Raw genomic sequence first — 22747 nt, 5'->3', positions numbered from 1 at the left:
TCTGGTTTTGAGAGACTTGCTCTTGGTTCCTGGGAGGAGGGACCCCTGGATGTTGACCCACGGTAGCCACCTTGGCGCAAACACCTTGAGGTGTGGGAATACTAAAATCCGTTTCTATGTCCCTCTCCCTCCAGGCAGAGACTTGGCTCCCTGAAGCCCAGAGACCTGCTGGGACAGTGTGCTGGGCCATCTGGACTGTCCAGTGTCGCCACTGAGATGGCGTCCCTCTAGGGAGCAGCAGTTCCTTTTGTAGACTGTGGATCTACAGGGGATAATTCTGTCATTTTCATTTCATTCCCTGAAAGTCGGGGTCGGCTCGTGAGAAGCTGTTAAACAACATGCGTAATGTGAAATGTCAACCCCCACTCGAAACTCTCCCTGTTCGGAGCAGCAGATGGAGGCTCCGCTGGGCTTCACAGTGGCTTTCTGGTTTGGGAGGCCCACTGAAGGGAGCTGGAAAGTTGTTGCCTACTGTTAACGTCTGCCCATGTCCTGCCTGAAACACTATGACTGTTTATGAAAAGTATCCTTAGTAAAGCTGGATACAGTTTGGCTTGGGGAAAAAAAAAAAAAAAAGAAACTACTGGTCATAGGGAAGCGAATGTTTGATGATAAAAACATGATAGTCTTACACGCAGCATGATGTTTCCAATGTTGCACTGATAAAACTTAGTCTCTGCATTTCATGTAAACGATGAGAAAATCCCTCCAAGCCCATGCTAAGTAGTCGAGACTCAGCAATGACAAAAATTTTAATTGTATTTTAAACACTCATGCCCCACCCCAGCATGATACAGAATTTCTGGTTGAAAGGAAGATAAATAAAACATCTTGGTTCCTATTGTTAATAAGGAATTGCTGAGCAACAGCTGAAACCCGGAGTGCGATTGCACATTCTCCCTTTCGTGTCTGTACCCACGGTGGCTAAGGCGTGACCAGCCTGCTACGTTTCCACACCTTCACGGGACGGACGACTGGACTGCAGTGTAAAATGACCATGTGGATAATTGTAAGCCCCTGATTTGCTGTTCGCTGGTTTTACTTACACTTTTGAAGTATGAGGTATCAGGAAGGCGTGAAGATTTCGGAGCTGTGCTATAATCACCGTGAAACTTGACCTTTTTGCATCATATCTGTCAAAAGAGAAGCTGATGAAGGAGGGAAGAGCCCAGGCGGGCACTGCGCAGCGGTCCAGGCCCCCCACAGCCCGGCCCTTACCTGAGTCCAATCTGCACCTGGGCAGTCTCCACGACAGCGGCGTCCTCTTCACTGTAGGCGACATCTTCGGCTTCACCGGGCCTGGGAACCGGGCGGGGGCGCAGGAGAACAGCTTACTAATGGGTTCTCCACAGCTACAGTGACTGTCTGCCGCGTGATCAGTTTGCATGAAAGCCCGACCTAGCACCCTGCACGTCCCCGTGGGGCTCAGGGACACGCACCCTGAGATCTCTCCGCTTTGTCAAGGGGAGTCTGTCTCTGACCCATCAGGGGAAAGACTTTCTGATGCCCGACCTCCCTGAGCCTCCCTGGGGTACACCGCACCCCCGGACACAGGCCAGGCTCCCCGAAACACTCGAGAAGCTTGTGCCGAGCAGGTGGTGGCCAACATCTCCTTCACGTCTGAAGTCTCAGAGAGGCTCGTCACCTCCCTGGCCGGAGGCGCGTTTTCGGCACTGAGAGGTTCAGGCTCACATTTCAACGCCGCAGCCCTGACGGCGGCAGAGCATCCCAGGCTGTGGCCACTCGCAGCCACGGAGGCTGTGGGTGACGGGAGAGCCCTCCTGTGGAAAGGAACCCTTACTGTTTCACAAACGCTTCATAGACGCCGCTGTCTCCAGCCACCGACTCGTCGGACACGGCTGCCGACACACACGCCGTTCTCTCCCCGAGCAGGTGGGCACCTCTCCGTTTTGGTAACGACTTTTCCACATCTGAGGAGGGAAGAGGGGCAGCACTAAGGAGGATTTCTTTTTTTTTTTCTTTTCTTTTTTGGGTACATGCCCCTAGCAGGAACCGATCCGGGACTCTCTGGTCCGCAGGCCAACGCTCCAACCGCTGAGCCAAACCAGCCAGGGCTAAGGAGGATTTCTTATCAGGACACGTTACATACTAAATACACACACAGTTTCCTTCTGAGAGACCCAAACTGAAAGTCCCCCTGAGCGGCAAGGATGTTACTCTTCACACCAACAGGTGTGGACGACTTGAGTTATTCTGGTCATTATTGGATGAAGAACAAGGTTCCCTTGTCCTGCACTATTCTGAGGGAAGGATGCACACACTGTCCCTGGCCCCCTGCCTCTGTGCTTCAGGTGTTCACTGCAGTTACCACTCCCGCGGGGGAGCTACCTGCCTCCTCTAGTGAGAGGTATTTCTAGCTCCCCAGCGGCAGGCAGGTGCCTCTCCGGCTGTCCCGCCCTCCGCGTGCCCTCGCCTACCTCTCCCGTAGAAGTTAGAGGAAGAGGAGTCTTTCACTTGAAGAATTCCTCACCAGCTAATGCCATTAGAAACAAAACAAAAACATCTGTGCTACTGAATCTGTAGCACCAAGTACCACTTCACTGCTGTCTCTAACTCACACCCACACAGCTGCACCCTGCAGTGGGCAAGGGGCTGTTTCCCGCGGTGCTGCTGTGTACAAGCCTGTGGAGTCTGCATCCTCCGGCGGGTGAGCGGGGATCCGCATTGGTATGCATTTCGCCCCTTCTGAGTCGTGACTTTACATCTCGTGAAGATGTTTAAGTGCTAAGGCTTCAGATTCCGACACTGATTGCCGGCAGCGGTGGGTCTGCTTTCTCCTGGAGGATGAAGTGCCTTCTCCCCGCCCACCCCTAGCACGGGGTGAGGGTGATGGCATGATTTATTGATCACCCCCGGGAATAACCATAGCAACCTGAGAATGACTTTGACAATGACAGAGACGGACTGTGGAAGGACTTGGGAATTATTCTAGTTTAGCGTCTGTCACCCAGCAGGGATTGGTGCTGGAGAGCAAAGTGTATGCAAGGAGCTGGGCTTCACCTGCATGAGACTCCAGGGCACAGAGAGATGGACAGTGTCACTGCCCCCGAGTCACTGCACCCACATGGAGGTCAGACACCCCCTGAATAGACCAAGTGTCGGTGACATGACCCGAAGAGAATTAGTCTCTACGATAAAATATATGTCTTGACTTGTTTTCACACATGAAACTGAATACTACTTGCAAACAAAGTTCTCCAATATATTTTTCCCTTAGAGTGACATTTAAAAAAATTTTTTAATTGATTTTTAGAGAGGAGAGAGAGAGGGGGAGAGAGAGAAACATCCATCAGCTGCCTCCTGAACACCCCAACTGGGGGTCGAGCTGACAACCCAGCCATGTGCCCTGACCGGGAATTGAACCAACGACCCTTTGCTGGACAGGATGATGCCCCACTAACTAAGCCACACTGGCCAGAGGCCTTGGGGTGACATTTAAACTTTTAAAATGCATAGTTGCCCTGGCCGTTTGCTCCGTGGTTAGAGCGTCAGCCCTCAGACCAAGGGCACATACCTTGGTTGTGATTTGTCCCCAGCCCTGGTTGGGGTCGGGTGGAGGCAGCCACTCAACGTGTCCCTTTCACATTGATGCTTCTCTCTCTCTCTCTCTCCTTCCCACTCTACTGAACAAAAATAGAAAAATGTCCTCGAGTGAGGATAAAAAAATAAAATAAAATTTATAGTGATGATTTGTTTTGTGAAATTAACATACATACATACAATTAATTAATTATATGTTTCACGGAAGCTTCAGAGACACGATTCGCAGGCAGAGGCTTCTCAGACAGACACAGTAACAGACCCCAGAGTCGGGAGTAAGGCAGCAGGGACCTCAGGGCTTCGGGACCCCCCCCCCACCGTGGGACAGACCTTGGGTGATGTTCTCACTAATCCTCCCCCTTCAACAGCATCTGGCATCGCTGACTGGCCCACCAAGTGGACTCAGTGTTGAGAAGTGGTCACGAGAGAATACTCCAAACACATGAAGAGCAAACACAGCTTTGAAATGGTCAAGGAATGTAAGCCCCTCCAGCCCGAAGCACAGCAGGACAGCACGGAAGCGCTCCCCTTCTCCTGTCTCCTCTCACGAATCCGGTGGTTTAGGGCAGGAGCCGGCTCGCAGCGTCACTACTCCGTCACACGATCCGATCATCTCCAGGGACCCCGCTAGGCCCTGGATGTTATGGCATAACCCTCCCAGGACCCTGTGAAGCAGAGACTGCATCACCCCCGTTCTCCAGATGAGAAACAGCTGGAGAGACCGGGTAACATGCAGGCCAGACCCGGCCAGTGAACGGGGTAGCCAACAGCTAGTGCAGGGGCGGGGCCAGGGGCGGGGCCCAGGGGCGGAGCTGGCGGCGCACAGGCTGTGCTCCTGGACCAGAGGGAGGCTGGGCTCTCTCAGCCACCAGGAAGGCCCCATTCCCGGCCACTCCCTGGCGGTCAAGCGTCTCAGTGACACGTTACTTGAGCTCTAGCACCGCCAGGCAGCAGCGCACACACCACACAGGTGTGTCCTGCGCCTGCCTCGGCCCTGCCCCAGGCCACTGGCAGGCAGGGTCTCAGGCCTCAGAATCTGAAACCACACAAGCAAGTTGGATTCTTCGACCTCTTTGAATATCTGAGTTGGCCAATTAAGTAATACTTAGAATTCCTAGGACCATAAATACAACTTAAATATGCTTCTTGAGCCCTGGCCAGTTTGGCTCAGTGTTAGAGCATCGACCCATGGACCAGTGAGTCACGGGTTTGATTCCGGTCAAGGGAATGTACCGCAGTTGTGGTCTGTCCCTGGCCCTGTCGGGTTGTGCGGGAGGCAACCGGTCAAAGTGGCTCTAATACATCAATGTTTCTCTCTTTCCCCGTCCCTTCCACTCTGTCTAATGATAAACAGAAAAATATCCTCGGGTGAGGAATTAAAATATATATATATATATATATGTATATATATATATATATATATATATGTATATACACACACACACACTTCTTGAAACAGGAAGAAAATGCTTGCTAAGAGGCAGGCCCATCCTCTCCTGTGTCTCGGAGGCACAGGAAAGCGCAGATCTGACCGGGCTCCCGGAAGCCACACTGCAGCTGGTATTCCTACTGCGTTTCGGGCCAGCGATCCAACAGACCGCCTCCTCGGACCGCAGCTGTGACCGTGTGCCCACAGGGTACACCTTGTCCTCTTTACCACTGCATCTCATGTAGAACAGCTTCTGCTCCGCAAAGGAAAGCAATTACAGAAAAAAGAACTTCCCTCTGCAACTAGGAACGAGGCCAGCAGATGGCAGGGTGACACTGTCCGCTGGAGAGGCGTCGGCAATTAGGCGCGGGGCGAGGGGAGTTTGGCATGAAACAAAATTTGTATTTGTATGGAATTCCCTAAGAAACTGAAACACTGAACCCTGGTACTAATTAGCTGGCATGCTAATTGCTTTGGTTTTCATCTGTTTTAGGCCAACTTGAAAAAGAAAGCCCCTTTCTTTGCCTTGTTCTTCCAGGACCAGAATCCGTTTGAAAGTACGAAGTGTGTCCACAGAGCATGTTCCCGGGCACTGCCATGCAGAGGGCATCGCCCCGGCAGACCGGATGCTGAATGATTAAATTATCACAGAGGGAAGGAGATTCTTATTTGATAAAGAAAAAATGTCTAGGGATATCATTTAAAGACTCCTCAGATGAGCCAAAACAAAGAGGGCCGCGGAAAGAGACGGGGCACTAGCACCGTTTGTTTAAAGGGAAAAGGCAGCCCTCCTATCGTTCCCCTTGAAACCGATCTTTCCCCTTGAAACCGCTGCGGGAACACAGGCCGGCGACGCCCACGCTTACCTGCAGCTCCTTCGTAGAACGGCTCCCTGGTGCATTCCTGGAGGTCTTTGTCCTCTAGCAGAGACTGGGACGTGCCTCCGGCATCGGGGTCCAGCAGTATCTGGTTTTCTCCGAGGCTCATGTCTACAAAGTGGCTGCTCAATTCACAGTCGTCAAAGTCGGCGGTGAACTGATGGAGAGGGACGTCGGGGGAAGACATGGGACACGTGCCTTCTGATACCAAGGGTGAGCCCGGAGGGGACAAGGAGGACAGGGAGGACCTTGAGGACAGGGATGTCACGGACTTGGGGGCCTCGGTCAGCGGGGGAGCGTGGCCTGTGGCTGCGACTGCCGCCCTGCAGGGGCCACTCTGGCCGGGCTGGCTGGGAGACTTGACCACTTCGTTTTCATGGATGGTGGTGATGGGTCCGGAAGGAATGTAACCGCCCTTTTCTTGCAGAAGGAAGTCCAGTTTATACTGATAGTCCGAGTCCATCTGGTCGCCCTGACTGGTGTAGCAGAGCTCGCTGGAACTGAGGGAGTTGAGCGACCCTCTGCTGGAGGTGTTCAGGGACCCCCGACTGGATGCCAGGGAACCCAGGCTGCTCCCAGACGACATGGACAGGGTGCTGGCGGAGAGGCTTTGGGAAGAAAAGCGCACGTGGTGAAGGTGGCGTCACACAGAAAACCCAAGCACAGCCCCTGGAGCCTCCTCAGACCCCCGGCGAGGCCACGGAACCCTCCGCGACGCAGACACCAGCCCGCGGTTACCCCAGCTGGTGCTAGGTTCTTCAGGAACATTTTCAACCTGGCTCTCAAAATTCTCTTTAAGCAATGATCCTACTCTTACTAAAAATCACCCCCCTTTTGCAAAAGTTACCAAAAAAGAGGGACTCAAATACCTATTGATAATCTACCCGCACGGGTCTCCAGAAGCAACCGTGCAATTTAAAATGTAGGCGGGAGTAAATAGTACAAAGTGTCAGCGCAGTCACGTTGCTTAACAAATGAAACTTTCTAGTTGCGAGAAGCAAGGCTCCTTGCAGAGCGGGGCTTACACAGCCGGGTCAGCCGTTCCTCCCTGGGTGCATGTCAACAGGGAGTACGTTCCCGGACGAATCGGCCCACCCTCCCCTCTTAAAAGACAGGCTGCAGCGGAGAAAGCAGGTCATTTTCCTCCGTTTGTACTGAAGCTAAAATACACCTGCTTCCCACACCATATTTCGAATGTTTTCCAAATGTGACCTTGAGGACCGTGAAAGAAAAATCTAGGCACCTTGAGGTTTGGTCATTCGGGTTTTAATTGCACTAGTATAACCATGCTCTCTTCTTCTAAATGGCTGGACCCAAGGAGAAAAGTAATCGACGACCGAGAAAAACATGCCTGAACGTAGTCAAGAAAAACTCACTCACCTTTTGAGTTGTGAATGCAGGTAAGTAGTTAATCTGGTAGTTTCTTCAAGTTTCCGGAGCAGCTCTTTCCTTCGCTCTTCCAGTTTCAACCTGGGAAAACACACGGAAACGGCGTGACGCTACTTTCAAGCGATTGTGCGAAAGCGTGGAAACTGCATCCTTATCGTACAAACGTGACAGGCCACGAGGGGCGATGCCAACGAGACTGACAGAGAAAACAGAGCCCCAGCCAGGAGCAGAGGGGGCAGGAGCGTCCACGGCCGTGCTTTGACGATACCACATCTCAGCCTAACTGAGAATGTTTTAAATTCGGTTTTCTGAAGTTTTCTTTCTTTTTTTTTTTTTTTTATCCTCACCCGAGGACATTTTTCCATTTTTTGTTCAGATAGAGCGGGAAGGAGAGAGAGGAAGAGAGAGAGAGAGAAACATCGACGTGAAAGGGACACATCGAGTGGCTGCCACCCGCACAACCAACCAGGGCCGGGGACAAACTGCAACCGAGGTACGTGCCCTTAGCGGGAACCGAACCCGGGTCTCTCTGTACCACAGGCCGACGCTCCAACCGCTGAGCCAAAACGGCCAGGGCTGAAGTTTTCTGAAATGGGTGAGAAACCTCATGTTCTTATGAATTACAGGAAGACAGTGAGAAGGAAAAGACACTAACCAAGATCACAGAAGCCCACGGGCCCGTGACTGGGCTTACATTACTGAAACATGGATGGTGGTGACATAATCCTCAGTAATAACAGAGGATTATAAAAGATCGTCATAGGTACTGAATTTGGTACAGACTGTGCCAAATAACAACTGGTGATTAAAAATTCCAATCTTAATTTGATGAGAAGTTGAGTGATGAAGCAATGAATTAGTCCGAAGTGTTTATGCAAGAAAAAGACAAAACGTGATTCCCCCTCCTGTCTACAGTACGTTTCATCACCAACACAAGATCATCATGAAATTTTGTCCATTGAACTTCAACTGCACGAGTGTTTGAGGCTTTTAGAAATTGGAGTACTATGCAACTGTGCACTTGAATAAGTCATTTGAAAATGCAACTCGGAGCCTGCATGAGGGTGGTCTATCTCAACTCAGGGTCTTCTGACGCCATGGAAACGAACCCATCCGAGTGGGCGGTGAGCAGCAGAAGGGGACCCAGGCCACGGACTCTAGGCTTGGACTTGCCGTGCTGGGTGTGTACCCTCGGGAAAACCACTCAGTCCAGGTCTCTGCTTTCTCGTCTGTACAACGGTGAGCACACTCCTACTGAGTCTGCCGGCTGAGGCTGCGGAGAAAGGCAAGTGGAGCGTGTGTGTGAAGATTCAGCTGACATCAAACCAAACCTTCCTGGTTCAAAGCTTCATACGCCCTGCAAGGTGGTGATATAAAAATGAGCTACTCTTCTTTGAAGAGAAAGAAAATTTCCCTAATTTTCAGCTCCTTTGAAATGTTATGTATGTTTTAGGCAGTGAAAAAACATGCCCATATTTTATTTATAGGTATCTAGCCTTTGATGTGTCACCAGCACAATTTCATTATATGTTAAAATAAAAAAAGTAATTCTTGTCATTTTGTTTAGTACTTCAAAGGGTGATAAGTTCTTAATTCACAGCTCTCAAAGGTGTATTTTGAAAAGGAGTACAGTCTGTATTTTTAAAAATCTCTTAAACATAAATAAAACTCAACAAGAAAAAATATTACTACAAAACAGATGAAAGGAATAAAGGTCTGGAGAAAGCCCCCAATCTCCTAAAAGTCATGTCTTCTAAAACAGAGGAAGCACATTCTAATGAAGTTTTAGAACTAAATAGCACACACACAAGTGAGGGCTTTTCCAGTGTGTTAGTGTGTTGCATGCTGAAATGTAAAATCCCATCCCAGTCACACGCGATGGCCCCCTCACTGCCCTTCCCTGGCCATGGCTCAGGTGCCGCCCTCGGGCCTTTTCACGGTTACTGTGTTCGGTCCGCATGTTCCCCAGTAGGACCCCAGCTCCTGGGAGGCAGGCATCGTCTTCTCTCTAGCGCTCCCTTCTGGCGGGTGTCTAAGCTACACCTTCGGGGAGCAGCAACACGAAGCACTAGGGGTCGCAGATTCAGTCAAGCACTCTGACTGTTCTCTGATGGAATCAGCAAGTCTCTCCCAGTGGGGCTGGAAGTCTTCCTCAGATTCTAGGTTCCTTCATAGAAAGGAACCTTCCCAACTTCCTCGGGACCAGGAGTTATTAGAAGAAATTGCTCAGACATCAGCCCCTTCAGGAGGGTGCATACCTACCAGGATCTTCTCAACCTATCCCTGAAGGATTCCTCCCCGGTCCTGCTGCTCCACGCCGTCCATTCAGCTGCCCTCTGCAGACCAGGTAGGCCCCTCGCACCCTGCTCCCTGCCCTTGGTGCCCTGAGGCAGAGAAGCCCCTGCCTGCCCTCTTCTGATTCAGACCATCCAGCACGTTCCACGTAAGGACATTTTCAGGTCAGCTATTGAATAGCAAGTTCCTTTTACATTAAAAAATATAAATGACACTCATACACCCACCTACTTGCTTTAAAATTTTTCTAATGGCAAAATTTTTCTCATCTTGTACAGTCACATGCCACTTAGTGATGGAGACAGTCTGAGAAATGTACTGCTTTTCACTGTTGTGCAAACACTGCCAAGGGCCCTTACACAAACCTCGACGGTGCCGCCCACTGCACGCCTCGGCTGTACAGTGCCGCCCACTGCTCCTGGCTACAGCCCGCACTGCATGCTACCGCCCAAAACACACGGTGCCGCCCACTGCACGCCTCGGCTGTACAGTACCGCCCACTGCTCCTGGCTACAGCCCGCACTGCGTGCTACCGCCCAAAACACACGGTGCCGCCCACTGCACACCTCGGCCTTACAGTGCCGCCCACTGCTCCTGGCTACAGCCCGCACTGCGTGCTACCGCCCAAAACACACGGTGCCGCCCACTGCACGCCTCGGCTGTACAGTACCGCCCACTGCTCCTGGCTACAGCCCGCACTGCGTGCTACCGCCCAAAACACACGGTGCCGCCCACTGCACACCTCAGCTGTACAGTGCCGCCCACTGCTCCTGGCTACAGCCCGCACTGCGTGCTACCGCCCAAAACACACGGTGCCGCCCACTGCACACCTCGGCCTTACAGTGCCGCCCACTGCTCCTGGCTACAGCCCGCACTGCGTGCTACCGCCCAAAACACACGGTGCCGCCCACTGCACACCTCAGCTGTACAGTGCCGCCCACTGCTCCTGGCTACAGCCCGCACTGCATGCTACCGCCCAAAACACACGGTGCCGTCCACTGCACACCTCAGCTGTACAGTGCCGCCCATTGCTCCTGGCTACAGCCCGCACTGCGTGCTACCCCCCAAAACACACGGTGCCGCCCACTGCACACCTCGGCCTTACAGTGCCGCCCACTGCTCCTGGCTACAGCCCGCACTGCGTGCTACCGCCCAAAACACACGGTGCCGTCCACTGCACACCTCAGCTGTACAGTGCCGCCCACTGCTCCTGGCTACAGCCCGCACTGCGTGCTACCGCCCAAAACACACGGTGCCGCCCACTGCACACCTCAGCTGTACAGTGCCGCCCACTGCTCCTGGCTACAGCCCGCACTGCGTGCTACCGCCCAAAACACACAGAAAATGCTGCCATCAGGAGACACAATGAACATGAGGTGGAAGAGGCTGCTGAAGACGCAGCACGGCCCGCTGTTTCCCGTGTAAGTGCTCTTTTCTGAAGTGGTCTAAAAATGTTGGCTCTTAACAGCAAAGTTTTATTTATTTATTTTTATCCTCACCCGAGGACAGTTTTGCATTTGTCTTCAGATAGACCAAGAGGGAGAGAGGGAGGAGGGGGAGAGAGAGAAACATCGATGAGAGAGAAACACATCAACTGGTTGCCACCCGCATGACCCCAACTGGGGCCGGGGATGAACAGCAACCGAGGACGCACCCTTAGCAGGAACCGAACCTGGGACTCTCTGGTCCGCAGGCCGACACTCTAACTGCTAAGCCAAACTGGCCAGGTCAACAGCAAACTTTTAAAAGTACTCTTTCAAGAGTACACTCAAATATAACAATAAAAAAGTATAGTATGGTGCCCAGCTGGTGTGGCTCAGTGGACTGAGCATCATCCCATGGACTGAGAGGTCCTGGTTTGGTTCCTGGTCAGGGCACATGCCCGGGTTGTGGGTCCGATCCCCAGTAGGGGGAGCGCAGGAGGCAGCTGATGGATATGTCTTGCTCACATTGATGTTTCTCTCTCTCTCTCCCTTCCTCTCTAAAAAGAAAATCAATAGCCCTGGCCGGTTTGGCTCAGCGGTTAGAGCGTCGGCCTGCGGTCCTGAGAGACCCGGGTTCGGTTCCTGCTAAGGGCACGTACCTCGGTTGCAGTTTGTCCCCGGCCCTGGTTGGTTGTGCGGGTGGTGGCCACTCGATGTGTTCCTTTCACATCGATGTTTCTCTCTCTCTCTCTGTTCCTCTCTCTCCCTCCCACTCTACCTGAACAAAAAAAAAAATTGAAAAATGTCCTCGGGTGAGGAAAAAAAAAAAAAATCAATAAAAACATTTTTAAAGAGTAGAGTATGGTGAATAAGTAAACCAGTAGCACAGTCACTTATCACCATTACCAAGTGTTATGACCGCACACAATGTGTGTGCTGCCCTTGTACATGACAAGCACATCATCTGCCCACATCGGCATCACTGCGCACACACGAGTAACACACTGTCCCACAACCTCACGATGGCTATGGCGTCACGAGGGGATAGAAATTTTTCAGCTACATTATAATTTTGGGGACCATTGTATATGTGGTCCATTGTTGACTATAATGTCCTCATGTGGTGCATGACTATAATTAAGAAGTAATTAAGACATCTTGGCAGGATGTAAGATAAAATCTCTAAGATTTGTGAGAAAGTAGGGAACAATGTTCAGATCTTATCCGTTATGGAAACGCAGAGTTGCAGGCGTCTCAATAACCGTATGAAACGAATATCAAAGATGTGTAAACAGCCCCACACTGCATGACTTCTTTTCCTGGGAGAGCAATTTCTCTCTTGGAGCCCTGGATGAGGGGCTCTCTCTCCAGTGGGCTTTGCACCACTAGGTGGCGAGCTCGGTCACCGCGCCCGGGACTTCGCGACACTGCAGGACAGAGCTGGCAGAGGTCACACATAGTGGCTGAAAATTCACCCGAGTTTCTGACAGTTATCATATGTGCGCAAACAAATGTAGGAACAAAGTATATTTTTAATGTTTGTCATCCGTCATTTCTAAGCTCTAGCTCTAATAGAAAAGACAAAACATCATGCCTGAAAAGCTGATTAACGCAAACAAATGCCTGTTTTGTCTCCTAGAACACATCCAAGGGCCATTTACAGGCCCTTCCCGGACCCGCCGACAGGGCAGAGCAGCTGAGACAGGCTCACGCTTCAGACAGGTATGAGCGTGGACATTTATTAAGTGCCACACATCACACGAAATATCACCGGAGTTTTATACACAGGCCACAAGGCTGCCCACTTCTTCACAGTTGCTGATGGAGACCAAACGTCTATCCTAGAAATTTAAGTTATCCAAACCCATACCCACCACCTCAAGGTAATTCAGGAAACAGCTGAAGCCTGCCTCACACCCTCACGGGCTGCCCCTTTCGGTCTGTCGGACGAATCCTTACCTGGCCAGCCTTGCTCACATACACCTTAGGCTGGGCCTCTGATCTGCTCCTCTGGATGTCAGAGCAGGCGGGGAGGGCGCGGAGGGGCCGGTGAGGGTGCGGAGATGTCTTTAAGAGACGAGGGAACATCATCGCCTTGTGATGCTCTTCCGTGCTCCCTATAGCTGCGGGGCCCTGGCGGCATCATCTCGACCAGCATCCTCATTCCCAACAGTCAGCTCTCCCAAAGTGCACACTCAGGGTGCAAGTCCAGTGTCACCTCCTAACCTGGGAGGTCGGGAGGTTTTCCCCTCCACCGTCGTCCCCACACTCAACATATGTTTGCTATTACGTAGACAAGTGACCTTGCACATTCATAGAGCACAAGGAATGAGAAGGCGAGACACCAAGAAGTTACACAAAACAAAAGCAACTGGAGGTGGCTGGGAGCTGTGTCAGTACCAGGTCACTTGGAGTTACACGAATGTGAGCTGCTTTCCTGCCGTTCTGGGGGGCTGCTCCTCACCTGTCAGCCTGGGGGTGTGCAGTGGTCCCAAAGGGCCACCTGGTCTATGGCTGACAGGTGTCGACCGCATCAGCTGCTCGGTGCAGACGTGCACCTGTCCAACTGACACCCAGAAGGTCCAGCCTCACGTCCAGCTGATCTGATTACAGAACTGGATTTTTAAGACTGAATGATCAATACACCCATTCCCACAGAGATCGGAAAATTGCTTCAAATGTTTTCCTTGATAATTCACCTATATCAGAGGAGGGTTTCACTGGAAAAACACCCAAGTGAGCATTCTGTGGCCTGGTAAGACGTTAAAGGGAGCACGCCACCCTTCCCTGGTGAAATGAAAAGTAATACACTTGTCAGTAATACAACCCAGAACAGGGAGCGTCAGTTGCTCAAACAGCCCAGATACTTTTTCTTCTCGGGGTGCCACTGTTTACAGCTATTGTCATCGGCGCAGTCGGTGATGCCCTGCATCCTGGCTGGGTGTCAGCGGTCCTGACTACTCAGCATCTGCCACGTGTTGTCTTGTTCTAACAGACCAGAGGAGCCCAGGGGCACGAGGGACCGGAGCCGGTGCGCTCGACCGTCCACAGAAGAAAGCCCGCTACGAACAGATGCCGCAGACCAGGGAAGGGGCGTCCGGGTGCCGCTGGGACACACCGCAGGTTTCTGCGCCCGCCCCAGGAGGACACCAACCTCTCGGCGAGAGCCCGGCTGGGGGCACCCCGGACAGCCAGCAGCTCCTCCTCCAGCCGCTGCCGGTCGGCGTCCAGGCGCTCCAGCTCGTCGCGAGTGCGTTTCTGCGGAGTGACAAACTGCAGCTCTTTCAAAAGTTCTTCTTTCTCGTGAATCAGCATCAGCTTCTCCTTCTCAATGTCCAGCGCCCCGGGCCAGGCCTCACTGTCCAGTTTCGACAATTCGATTTTTAGGTTGGCCATGCTGAAACAGATGAGAGAGGTGTGTGAACTCAGAACTCCCGGGGAAAGGAAACAGGCCGGGGAAGTCGGGGGGCAGCTGCTGACTTCCCCGTGAGCCTCGCCGGAAGGCGTGTGACCCCGGTATGAGAGCAAGACGGCAGCCCGCACCCCCGTCTCTGGGCCTGACTCTGGACTCAGCTGTCGCCCACGACATTGTCTCACCTTTACAGTCTGAGTGAGCACACCCCTCTCTGACAAAAGGGTGAAGAGCAAAGCACACAGAAGCCCCAAAGCAGAGCTCTGGGAACCCTGGTCAGGTCGGCCCTGATGTGCGACTTGCCTGCGTAGGTGACAGGAAGGAGACCCGGAGAGCTACCATTATAAACATAAGTGCCCTGGCCGGTTTGGCTCAGCGGTTTGATCCCCGGCCCCAGTCAGGGTCGTGCAGGAGGCAACCAATCAATGTGTCTCTCTCACATGAATGTTTCTCTCTCTCCGTCCCCTCTCCCTTCCATTCGATCCAAAAATCAATGGAAAGATATTCTCTGGTGAGGATTAACAACAAAAAGGTAAAAGATGCCTGAAATGCCACTATTACAGATGTCAGGCCTGTAGGTGAAACCGCTGTCCTTCGGGTGGGCTGGGCAGCAAGAAGGACACAAGCCAATCAGGGAAGGCAGAGGGAGAAGCGCGGCGGAGTGGCCAACCGGAGTGCGACAGGCAACCCATCAAGGCTCCACCATCACCAAGACAAGGGGGCAAGGCCTAGCTTCCTCCGCTGGCGACCTCCGTCCCTGTGCCCTGGAATCCTCGTCCCTCCGCGGTGTCTGCCCCGTGCATGGAGCAGCGCCGTGGGCATCACTGCCTTCCACCCGGGTCTGCTCTGCACACGGCGCAGGCAGCACCTGGTGGCCCCGGCAGCGCAGGCACCGAAGCGCGGGGACCGGGATGGGAGGGGGAGGAAGCAGCAGCAGCAAAGGGAAACTTGACTGGTTTCATCACTTCACTCGGCCCCAGATTTCCCTCTGTCTGGAGCTTCCCACTGGATGGTCGAGGGACTCCTGATTCCCTAGGACAGCTCTGACCTCCGGGATCAAACAGCTGCGCGGGGGCACTGCGGGGGGGGGGGGGGGGGGGCAGGGGATAATCCTGTTTCTCCCTTTTGCTGGAAGAAGTTGCAGAAAGGAAGAAAAAGGTGAACAAAAACGCCATCAGGACAAAGATGAAAGCAGCCCCCACTCCTGTGCTGCAAGTCTCTTGGTTTAAAGTGCAGCTGCCTCCTTCCACTGGCTCTGCGCACACGTGTGCTCCGGCTCTCGCCCAGCACCGGCATCTACGATGGGCGCAACACCAGCTATTCTTCACTGCAACCACAAAGCCATGCAACGGTCTCAACGTACTGGAAAATTAATCATCAAAATGCTAAATAAGCATGATATCATCAGCTTCATTAAGCACATAAAACAAAGGCTGGAGGAGAACACAGACTTCAGAGAGACACAACCTGCCTCTCTACTTATTCAGAATCAAGGGAGAAAAAGCATTTTCAACAAATGCACCAACCGTTGAGATTTACCTCTCATCAGCATCGCTAGTAATTTTAAAATGAAACCCCGGCTTAGGTGGTAGAGCAACGCAACCATATGGGATAGAACCAGCGGCTTAAGTTTTGATGTGACCGAGCTAACCCACTGAGCTGGGGGCCACGACACCATGAAGGGAATGCACCCGGCTTGTGTGACCAAGCATCAGGCAGGTCCTGGATTTTACTCGGAAAGGGTGCACCACATGTGGGGAACAAAAGAGGAAGGCTCTGGGAACACATCGAGGAGTGCCGTCCAAGCTCCCGGGGGAGTGACCCGGTGGGCACCAGAGTAAAGCGGACGCTCCAGCTGCCCCAGGGGAATCGAGGGGAGCCCCAGAGAACCCAGAGCACGAGGCCCGGCTCTCAGATTAGTTCTGAGTGTGGCCGTTCTTCTCCAGAGAAGCCAGCACAGACCGGGCTTGGTTTACTGCAGAACCAGGAGTTCCAACTGCTACAGGCCTGGCGCACCCACCACCAGCGGGCTGCACAGCCCCTACCACAGGCTTCCATGTCCCGGGGCCATAAACCCCAGGACGACCCTCAAGCCCGGGCACCAAGAAGCAGACGACAAAGAACACAAAACGTTCCCTAACCTCGGAAAATTCACAACCTATCTGAAAAATGTATAGGTATTAAAATTAGTCCAGTAAGATGTTGTCTGGAGACAGATTGACTTGCTGAAGCCACTCACATGGTTAGTGATTGGTGCAGTGAAGCCTGGGGCTCTTTCAGGACGTCGAAGACCAAACCATGTTAGTAACAGAGGCAAATACTGTATTTAGGCAGATCAAAGAATTGCTTTGTTAAAGCCAGATCACCTCTAAGAAGTCTGGCTAACTACTTAAAAATTATCATCATCACTAATAACAATGGATACACTTCAGTATCTCCCCAATGATCATCATCACCAACAACAAGGGATACACTTCAGTATCTCCCCAGTGGTCCTCCTTGTGGTAGGAAGCCAGGACTCTTGCAGGTTCTCAGCGGAGCTTCATGTTCGCCAGGAGCAACGTGATAAATTTCGCTGTCCCTTGCAGAATGATAATGCAGTCCGCCCCCCCATGTCTTTCTAAATGATATATCAATAGCATTTTTAAAGTCATAAAAGGAAAACAATGACATCAGACGTATTAGTATGACTCTCCCTCAAGATAAGCAAGGTGTCCTGCACTATGGGAACACGTTGAGACTGCCTACGAGACGAGAATAATGACGTCTTCCCCACGCAGAGTCACTCGGGCGGAAAGACAGTGCAGGACATCACAGGAGCTCGCGAGGTAAAGCAGAGAAACAAGAATCCCTCTTCCTTCCCCTGGAAGTAAGTCACAGGCCATACACCTCAGCATCTTCAACAACGTTAAACAAAGTCTTCCCCTGGCTGGTTTGGCTCAGCGGTTAGAGCATCGGCCTGAGGACCAAAGAGTTCTGGGTTCGATTCCGGCCGAGGGCATGTACCTGTTGTGGTTCGTTCCGGCCCCAGTTGGGGTCATGCAAGTGGCAACCAATTGATGTGTCTCTCTCACACTGATGTTTATCCCTCTCTCTCTCCCCCTCCCACTCTGTCTGAAGATAAATGTAAAACATATCCTGAGGTGAGGATTAAAAAAACAACACTGGGACCTCTTAGTTCATGAGATGACACTCAATCCACTGAGCCACACCAGCTGGGCTTAAAGCTTAAAAAAAAAAAGGTACTGGCTGGTATGGCTCAGCAGATAGAGCATCGGCCTGTGGACCAAAGAGTCCCAAGTTCAATTCCGGCCAAAGGCACGTGCTTTGGTTGTGATTCATCCTCAGCCCCAGTTGGGGTTGTGTGGGTGGTGGCTAGTCGATGTTTCTCTCTCTCTCTCTTCCTCCCTCTCACCCTCCAGCTCTATCTGAAGATTATGTAAAAATATCCTCAGGTGAGGATTAAAAAAAAAAATCAATAACAGGAGTCTTCCCCTCAAACAAAGGAACATGCTTAAGGCTATTCCCCTGAGACCCGTGAGCTGCTATCAAGTCCTACACCTGAGCCTCTGTGGTGTTTCCATCTCTGCACTTCTCAGTGTACATATTGTACAAGCTCAACCTTCTTTCTTCCAGAAGAGGGGGATGGATCACTTCATGCCCACACTATGAATTCTCACGTTCTTCAGCTTTGGGGGCGGGGGGAGCAGCGGGTAGAGAGGGGACCGCAGCCCTTCCGTCTACGAAACCCGGGGCAACCTCCGCAAGAACGCGAGGGGAGCACCCCACAGACGTCACCAAGGAGCGAGGAGGAACTACGGAGAAGCCACACTGCCGGAGCCCACTGACCACCCGACGCACAGCTGCCCCGTGGTACCTTCTTTTGGCTTCTTCATACTGTAGACTCAGCCTGACCTTTTCAGCTAAATTTGATCTACTTCTCACTCCGATCTAGTGGAAAACAAAAGGGGGAAAAGTCCGTTAAGTCTGCCCGTGGAGGAAGAGAGCCTGTCTGGGTTCTGGGAAGCGGAAGCTCCTGGGAAGCGGAGGAGCCGGTTCTGACTGGACAGCGCCCCCGAGCGGGCACTCCAGGTGGTCGAGGCTGGGTGGGGGCAAACATCTTTCAGTTCGAGCCTGTCTGTCTTTCAAAGACTTTAACATCCTTTTCTCTACACATTAAATTCAAGACCAAAAAAATATCAGCTAAACGTTTCTGGTATCCAAGAGTTTATGAAGGGTGTACAGGTCAATAAAATTTATGAACTGGAACTAATTTCTTTGACACTGTGAGCCAAAATGTCCATCCTTTAGCTTTCAACTGCATAAAATAGGAACTAAATAACTTCAAAAATTAATTTTTCAAACAGGTAGGCCCCAATGTTGACCTCTAGCTGTTGTACTTTCACATAATTCAAAGGAGCATAAGTGAACGTGAAAATTACTGGGAATTCATTGCAAATCGGCTCGCGGCACCCCAAACGGGACCACACACGTCCGTGGGAAATCAAGGCCCGTCGAGGACAGCGCGGTGTCAGCCCTTGCCCACGCGCGACTTACATCTCCGGAAATGCTGGTCTGTGACCCGGCATCAAGGGTCTGTCTGGAGAGGGATAAATGCGACTCCACAGGACTGGATCTCAGGTCTGGCTCAGATCTGCCAATGCTCTGGTCCAAGTGAAACCGCTCCTGCAGCTTAGCAAGACTCTGTTCAGAAAATACGAAGGACTTCATCAAGCTTAACATGTAAGCGGGCACAACTCCCCCACCAGGTAGAATTACACTGAAAGAACTAATCTTAACAGAAAAAAACAATGGCTTCATTTTAACACGTACACAGCACTTGAAATTATTGAAAAGTAAGAGTAGACTGCAGCTCTGCACATACGTGCAGCTGTGGAGGTATGTGACGGCGTGTGAAACAGGCTATCTCATCTTCCCAAGACAGCCTGGGAACTTTTCACCCTGTGGATAATGGTATCTTGACATTTAACCTGTGTATTTCTGATTTTTAAAAATTGCATTCAAAAGAAGTCTCTGTTGCCCTGAACAGTTGGGCTCAGCGGTCAGAGCGCCGGCCAGCGAAGGGTCCCAGGTCGAGTCCTGGTCAAGGGCACGTAGGGTTGCAGGTTCAATCACCAACCCGTCAGGGTTGTGTGGGAGGCAACCAGCTGATGTGTCTCTCTCACATCTATGTTTCTCTCTCTCTCTCTCCCTCCCTCCCTCCCTTCTACTCTACCTGAAAATCAATAGAAAAATATCCTCGAGTGGGGATTAACAACAACAACAAAGTCTCTGTTTTAATAAGAACCACTCGCTTTATGCAGCAGAAATGATGGCAACCTGGAGTACCTAGAGTGCCATCTCACTTGGACTGAGCGAGAAAACTTTGTACTTAGCCGGCATCTACCAGGACCCTTGAGGTTCTGTAGCCCACAGTAATGTGAGCGATGAGGAAGCCGAGCCTGTCTGTACGTGACCTGAGACGGACGATGTGAGCAAGTGAGCGTCTGAAGAAGGAAAAGGTGTAGCTACACAGCCTCCAAGGACCAAGCAAACTCACAGAACATGAATACAAATGGTAAGAAACTCATAACTTTAAGAAGAGCCAGGATTTAATCCTGGTATTTAAAATTCTCATAAGAAAAAAATTAGAACTATCAGAGAACTTATATATATATTTTTACCTAATGTTCTCGATTTTCTTTCAAAAGGATATTTAGCCCTGGCCAGTTTGGTCCAGCAGTTAGAGCGTCGGCCTGCGGTCCGGAGAGACCCGGGTTCGGTTCCCGCTAAGGGCACGTACTTCGGTTGCAGTTTGTCCCCGGCCCTGGTTGGTCGTGCGGGTGGCAGCCACTCGATGTGTCCCTTCACGTTGATGTTTCTCTCTCTCCCTTCCTCTCTCTGTACAAAAAATGGAAAAATATCCTCGGGTGAGGATAAAAAATAAAATAAAATAAATAAATAATAATTTTTAAAAAAAGGATATTTATACAAAATGTATATACAAGAGGGATAAAACTGAAATGGTCACATCAAATAATACCTCACAGAAAAGAACCAAGAAATCGTTCAGTGACATTGAGCATGTCTTTTCAATTTTTTCATCTGTATAGTGAAAAGATTAGTATTTTTCAGTACTAATGTGATGATAATGAACTCAATCAATTTAGGTCGTGACTAGTATGTTTTTGAAAGAAATAGAAGGGACCAGAAAATACAATCAGGGTACTTTACTAGTATTAAAAGCAGGCATATTTCTGTGAAATTTGTTTTGTATCTATAGTAAAGATATTTGTGTGTTAGTGGGATTTATTTATTTATTTATTTATTTTATTTATTTTAATACCTGAGGATTTTTTTTTCCCATTTAGAGTGGGGAAGAGAGAGAGAGAAACATCGATGTAAGGAACACATTGACTGGTTGCCTCCCACACGACCCGACCAGGGCCAGGGACGAACTGCAACCGAAGTTTGTGCCCTTGACTGGAATCAAACCCGAGAGTCATTGGTCCGCTAGCCGATGCTCTAACCGCTGAGCTAAACTGGCCAGGGCTGTTATTGGGTTTTGTCGTAAAATATAGAGGCTTGAAAGTCACAGATGTCTACTGTCCCTGTCAGCTTTATTGTTGATTTCTGTATCTACTCACTGATTATTTTATATACTTTAGTAATTAAAAAGGAATCTAATGTTTTAATTTAATCTAGCCTGTGTATAAACCCAAAGTTTACGGAAAGAATCAAAGATGACCTAAAATTGCTGATTTACAAGATTCTACTGTAAAATTGTTGAAGTTCCAGTAACTTTTTTCAAAGGACCCGTATCACTTGCATTTCAGGAGCTATTGATCTAATCAGCAGGATCATTGTGAAACAAAAGCAAAATATATCTAAATAAAGTCTTGTATGTGCTGTATTGTGTTAACACCATATGCCTGGAGCAAGACTAGCGGGGTCTGAATTCAGTCCTGCCATTACCAGCGGTGCGACTTTAAGTAACAGCTTTCCTGGGCTGTGAGTTCCTTGTCTGTAAATTGGGGATAATAACAGTGCCTATCTTTAGGGTTGTTGTGAGACTTAACAGAATATTTCTATGTAAGGCGTGCAGAAGATTGCCTGGCACAGAGCCAAATACTCCTAAGTATTCGTTATTATTACTGTTGTCTTTCTTATTTGATCCCTCCCTGCAAATTATTTCAAAATTGCCAAAATGCAAAAGTCTATGAGTTCAAGAATATTTACCTATATTCAACTAGCATTTTGCTAACTGACATGAAGTAGGTGAATACAGTATTTAAATATAGGCGTCCTATTAAGAATGCAAACATCATCATTGGCTCTAACAATTCCCCCAAAAACACATTTCCTCACTCAGTTAGGGGAAGAACTCCACATATCTGCAATACAAAGAATTCTCAGTCTTTGTGATAATCATGGGATGGGAAGAGGAGGAAGGGATACACTCTTCACAAGAACACTTGTCTATATCTGCTAACGAGAAATGTTCAGAATGCTTATCACTGAATAGTTGTTTTTTGTTGTTTCCTCACACGAGGCTGAGTCACTGGGGGCTGAGACCTGCATGTTGAGGTTGCAGGTGTAATGAGGGGCTCTCCTGCCCCTGGGGTGACCACACAGCTCTCCCCCGCTGGGTCAGCATTCCCCAATGGCACTTACAACCACCTGCGTGGGAGACCCTTTTCTGAGATCCTCACATAAGATCCCCCTCCCCTCAAGGCATATCTTCTACTTCCTGATGACAGGTGACATGTATCACTGTTAGATAAACCTGCTTATCAGGGTCCCGCGTGAGGTTCTCAGTGACCTGCCGGGTGCACAGGGATGCTAATCTCCTCGTGTGGGATCCAGGATCCATCACCCACTGGCGCAAAGGCCACCCAAAGCCTGCCTTCAGAAAAGCACATCAGGACCTTGGAACCAATCTGTTCTCCTCCCAGGTGTGGTTACTGCCGTGACAATCTGCGATGGGACCAGATTCCGTGTGAATGGAGGGGATGATAAAGGGCCATCCGACTAATGGGGAAATTCTGCCTCAAGGAGAGTTCCTGGGGCCCCAGAAGGTAGTGACTCAACAGAATTTCCCATGACATACCTGCATCAGATCTTGTTTTTCTTTCTCTCCTGAGCTAATAGCCTTTCTTATAGATTTCAGTTCCGTCAGAATGGCTTTGGCTTCATTAAGTTCATAGCCACTCTGGCCTCCAGACATCTTTTTATCAATTCTGTTTAAAGCAAAAAAAAAGAGAGAGAGAGAAGGAAAAATAAATCAAAGAATGACCGAGTACACGTTAGGAGGAACAGGTCTGGGTTGTCTCTGCTGGCTGGCTGCTTTAGTCCTTGA

General features: G+C 50.5%; 1 protein-coding gene across 2 annotated transcripts in view; it reads right to left on the bottom strand.

Annotated features, from left to right (window-relative positions):
- WWC2 (WW and C2 domain containing 2) overlaps nucleotides 1–22747 on the bottom strand; it is a 174584-nt gene that overhangs the window by 38365 nt on the left and 113472 nt on the right. For both annotated transcript variants that reach the window (XM_036250517.1, XM_036250518.1), the window contains exons 6-14: nucleotides 22499–22628; nucleotides 18946–19092; nucleotides 18266–18339; nucleotides 14131–14373; nucleotides 7249–7338; nucleotides 5857–6476; nucleotides 1802–1931; nucleotides 1219–1299; nucleotides 1047–1133 (exon numbers count right to left, since the gene is read on the bottom strand). In XM_036250517.1, coding sequence (XP_036106410.1) covers nucleotides 1047–1133; nucleotides 1219–1299; nucleotides 1802–1931; nucleotides 5857–6476; nucleotides 7249–7338; nucleotides 14131–14373; nucleotides 18266–18339; nucleotides 18946–19092; nucleotides 22499–22628 — 1602 coding nt within the window. The remainder of the gene's footprint in view (nucleotides 1–1046; nucleotides 1134–1218; nucleotides 1300–1801; nucleotides 1932–5856; nucleotides 6477–7248; nucleotides 7339–14130; nucleotides 14374–18265; nucleotides 18340–18945; nucleotides 19093–22498; nucleotides 22629–22747) is intronic.

The sequence above is a fragment of the Molossus molossus genome, unplaced genomic scaffold (assembly GCF_014108415.1).
Source record: "Molossus molossus isolate mMolMol1 unplaced genomic scaffold, mMolMol1.p scaffold_m16_p_9, whole genome shotgun sequence".
In the NCBI taxonomy this organism is placed as follows: Eukaryota; Metazoa; Chordata; class Mammalia; order Chiroptera; family Molossidae; genus Molossus; species Molossus molossus.
Note: the sequence above shows the minus strand (reverse complement) of the source record. Positions and strands in the feature narration are given on the sequence as shown.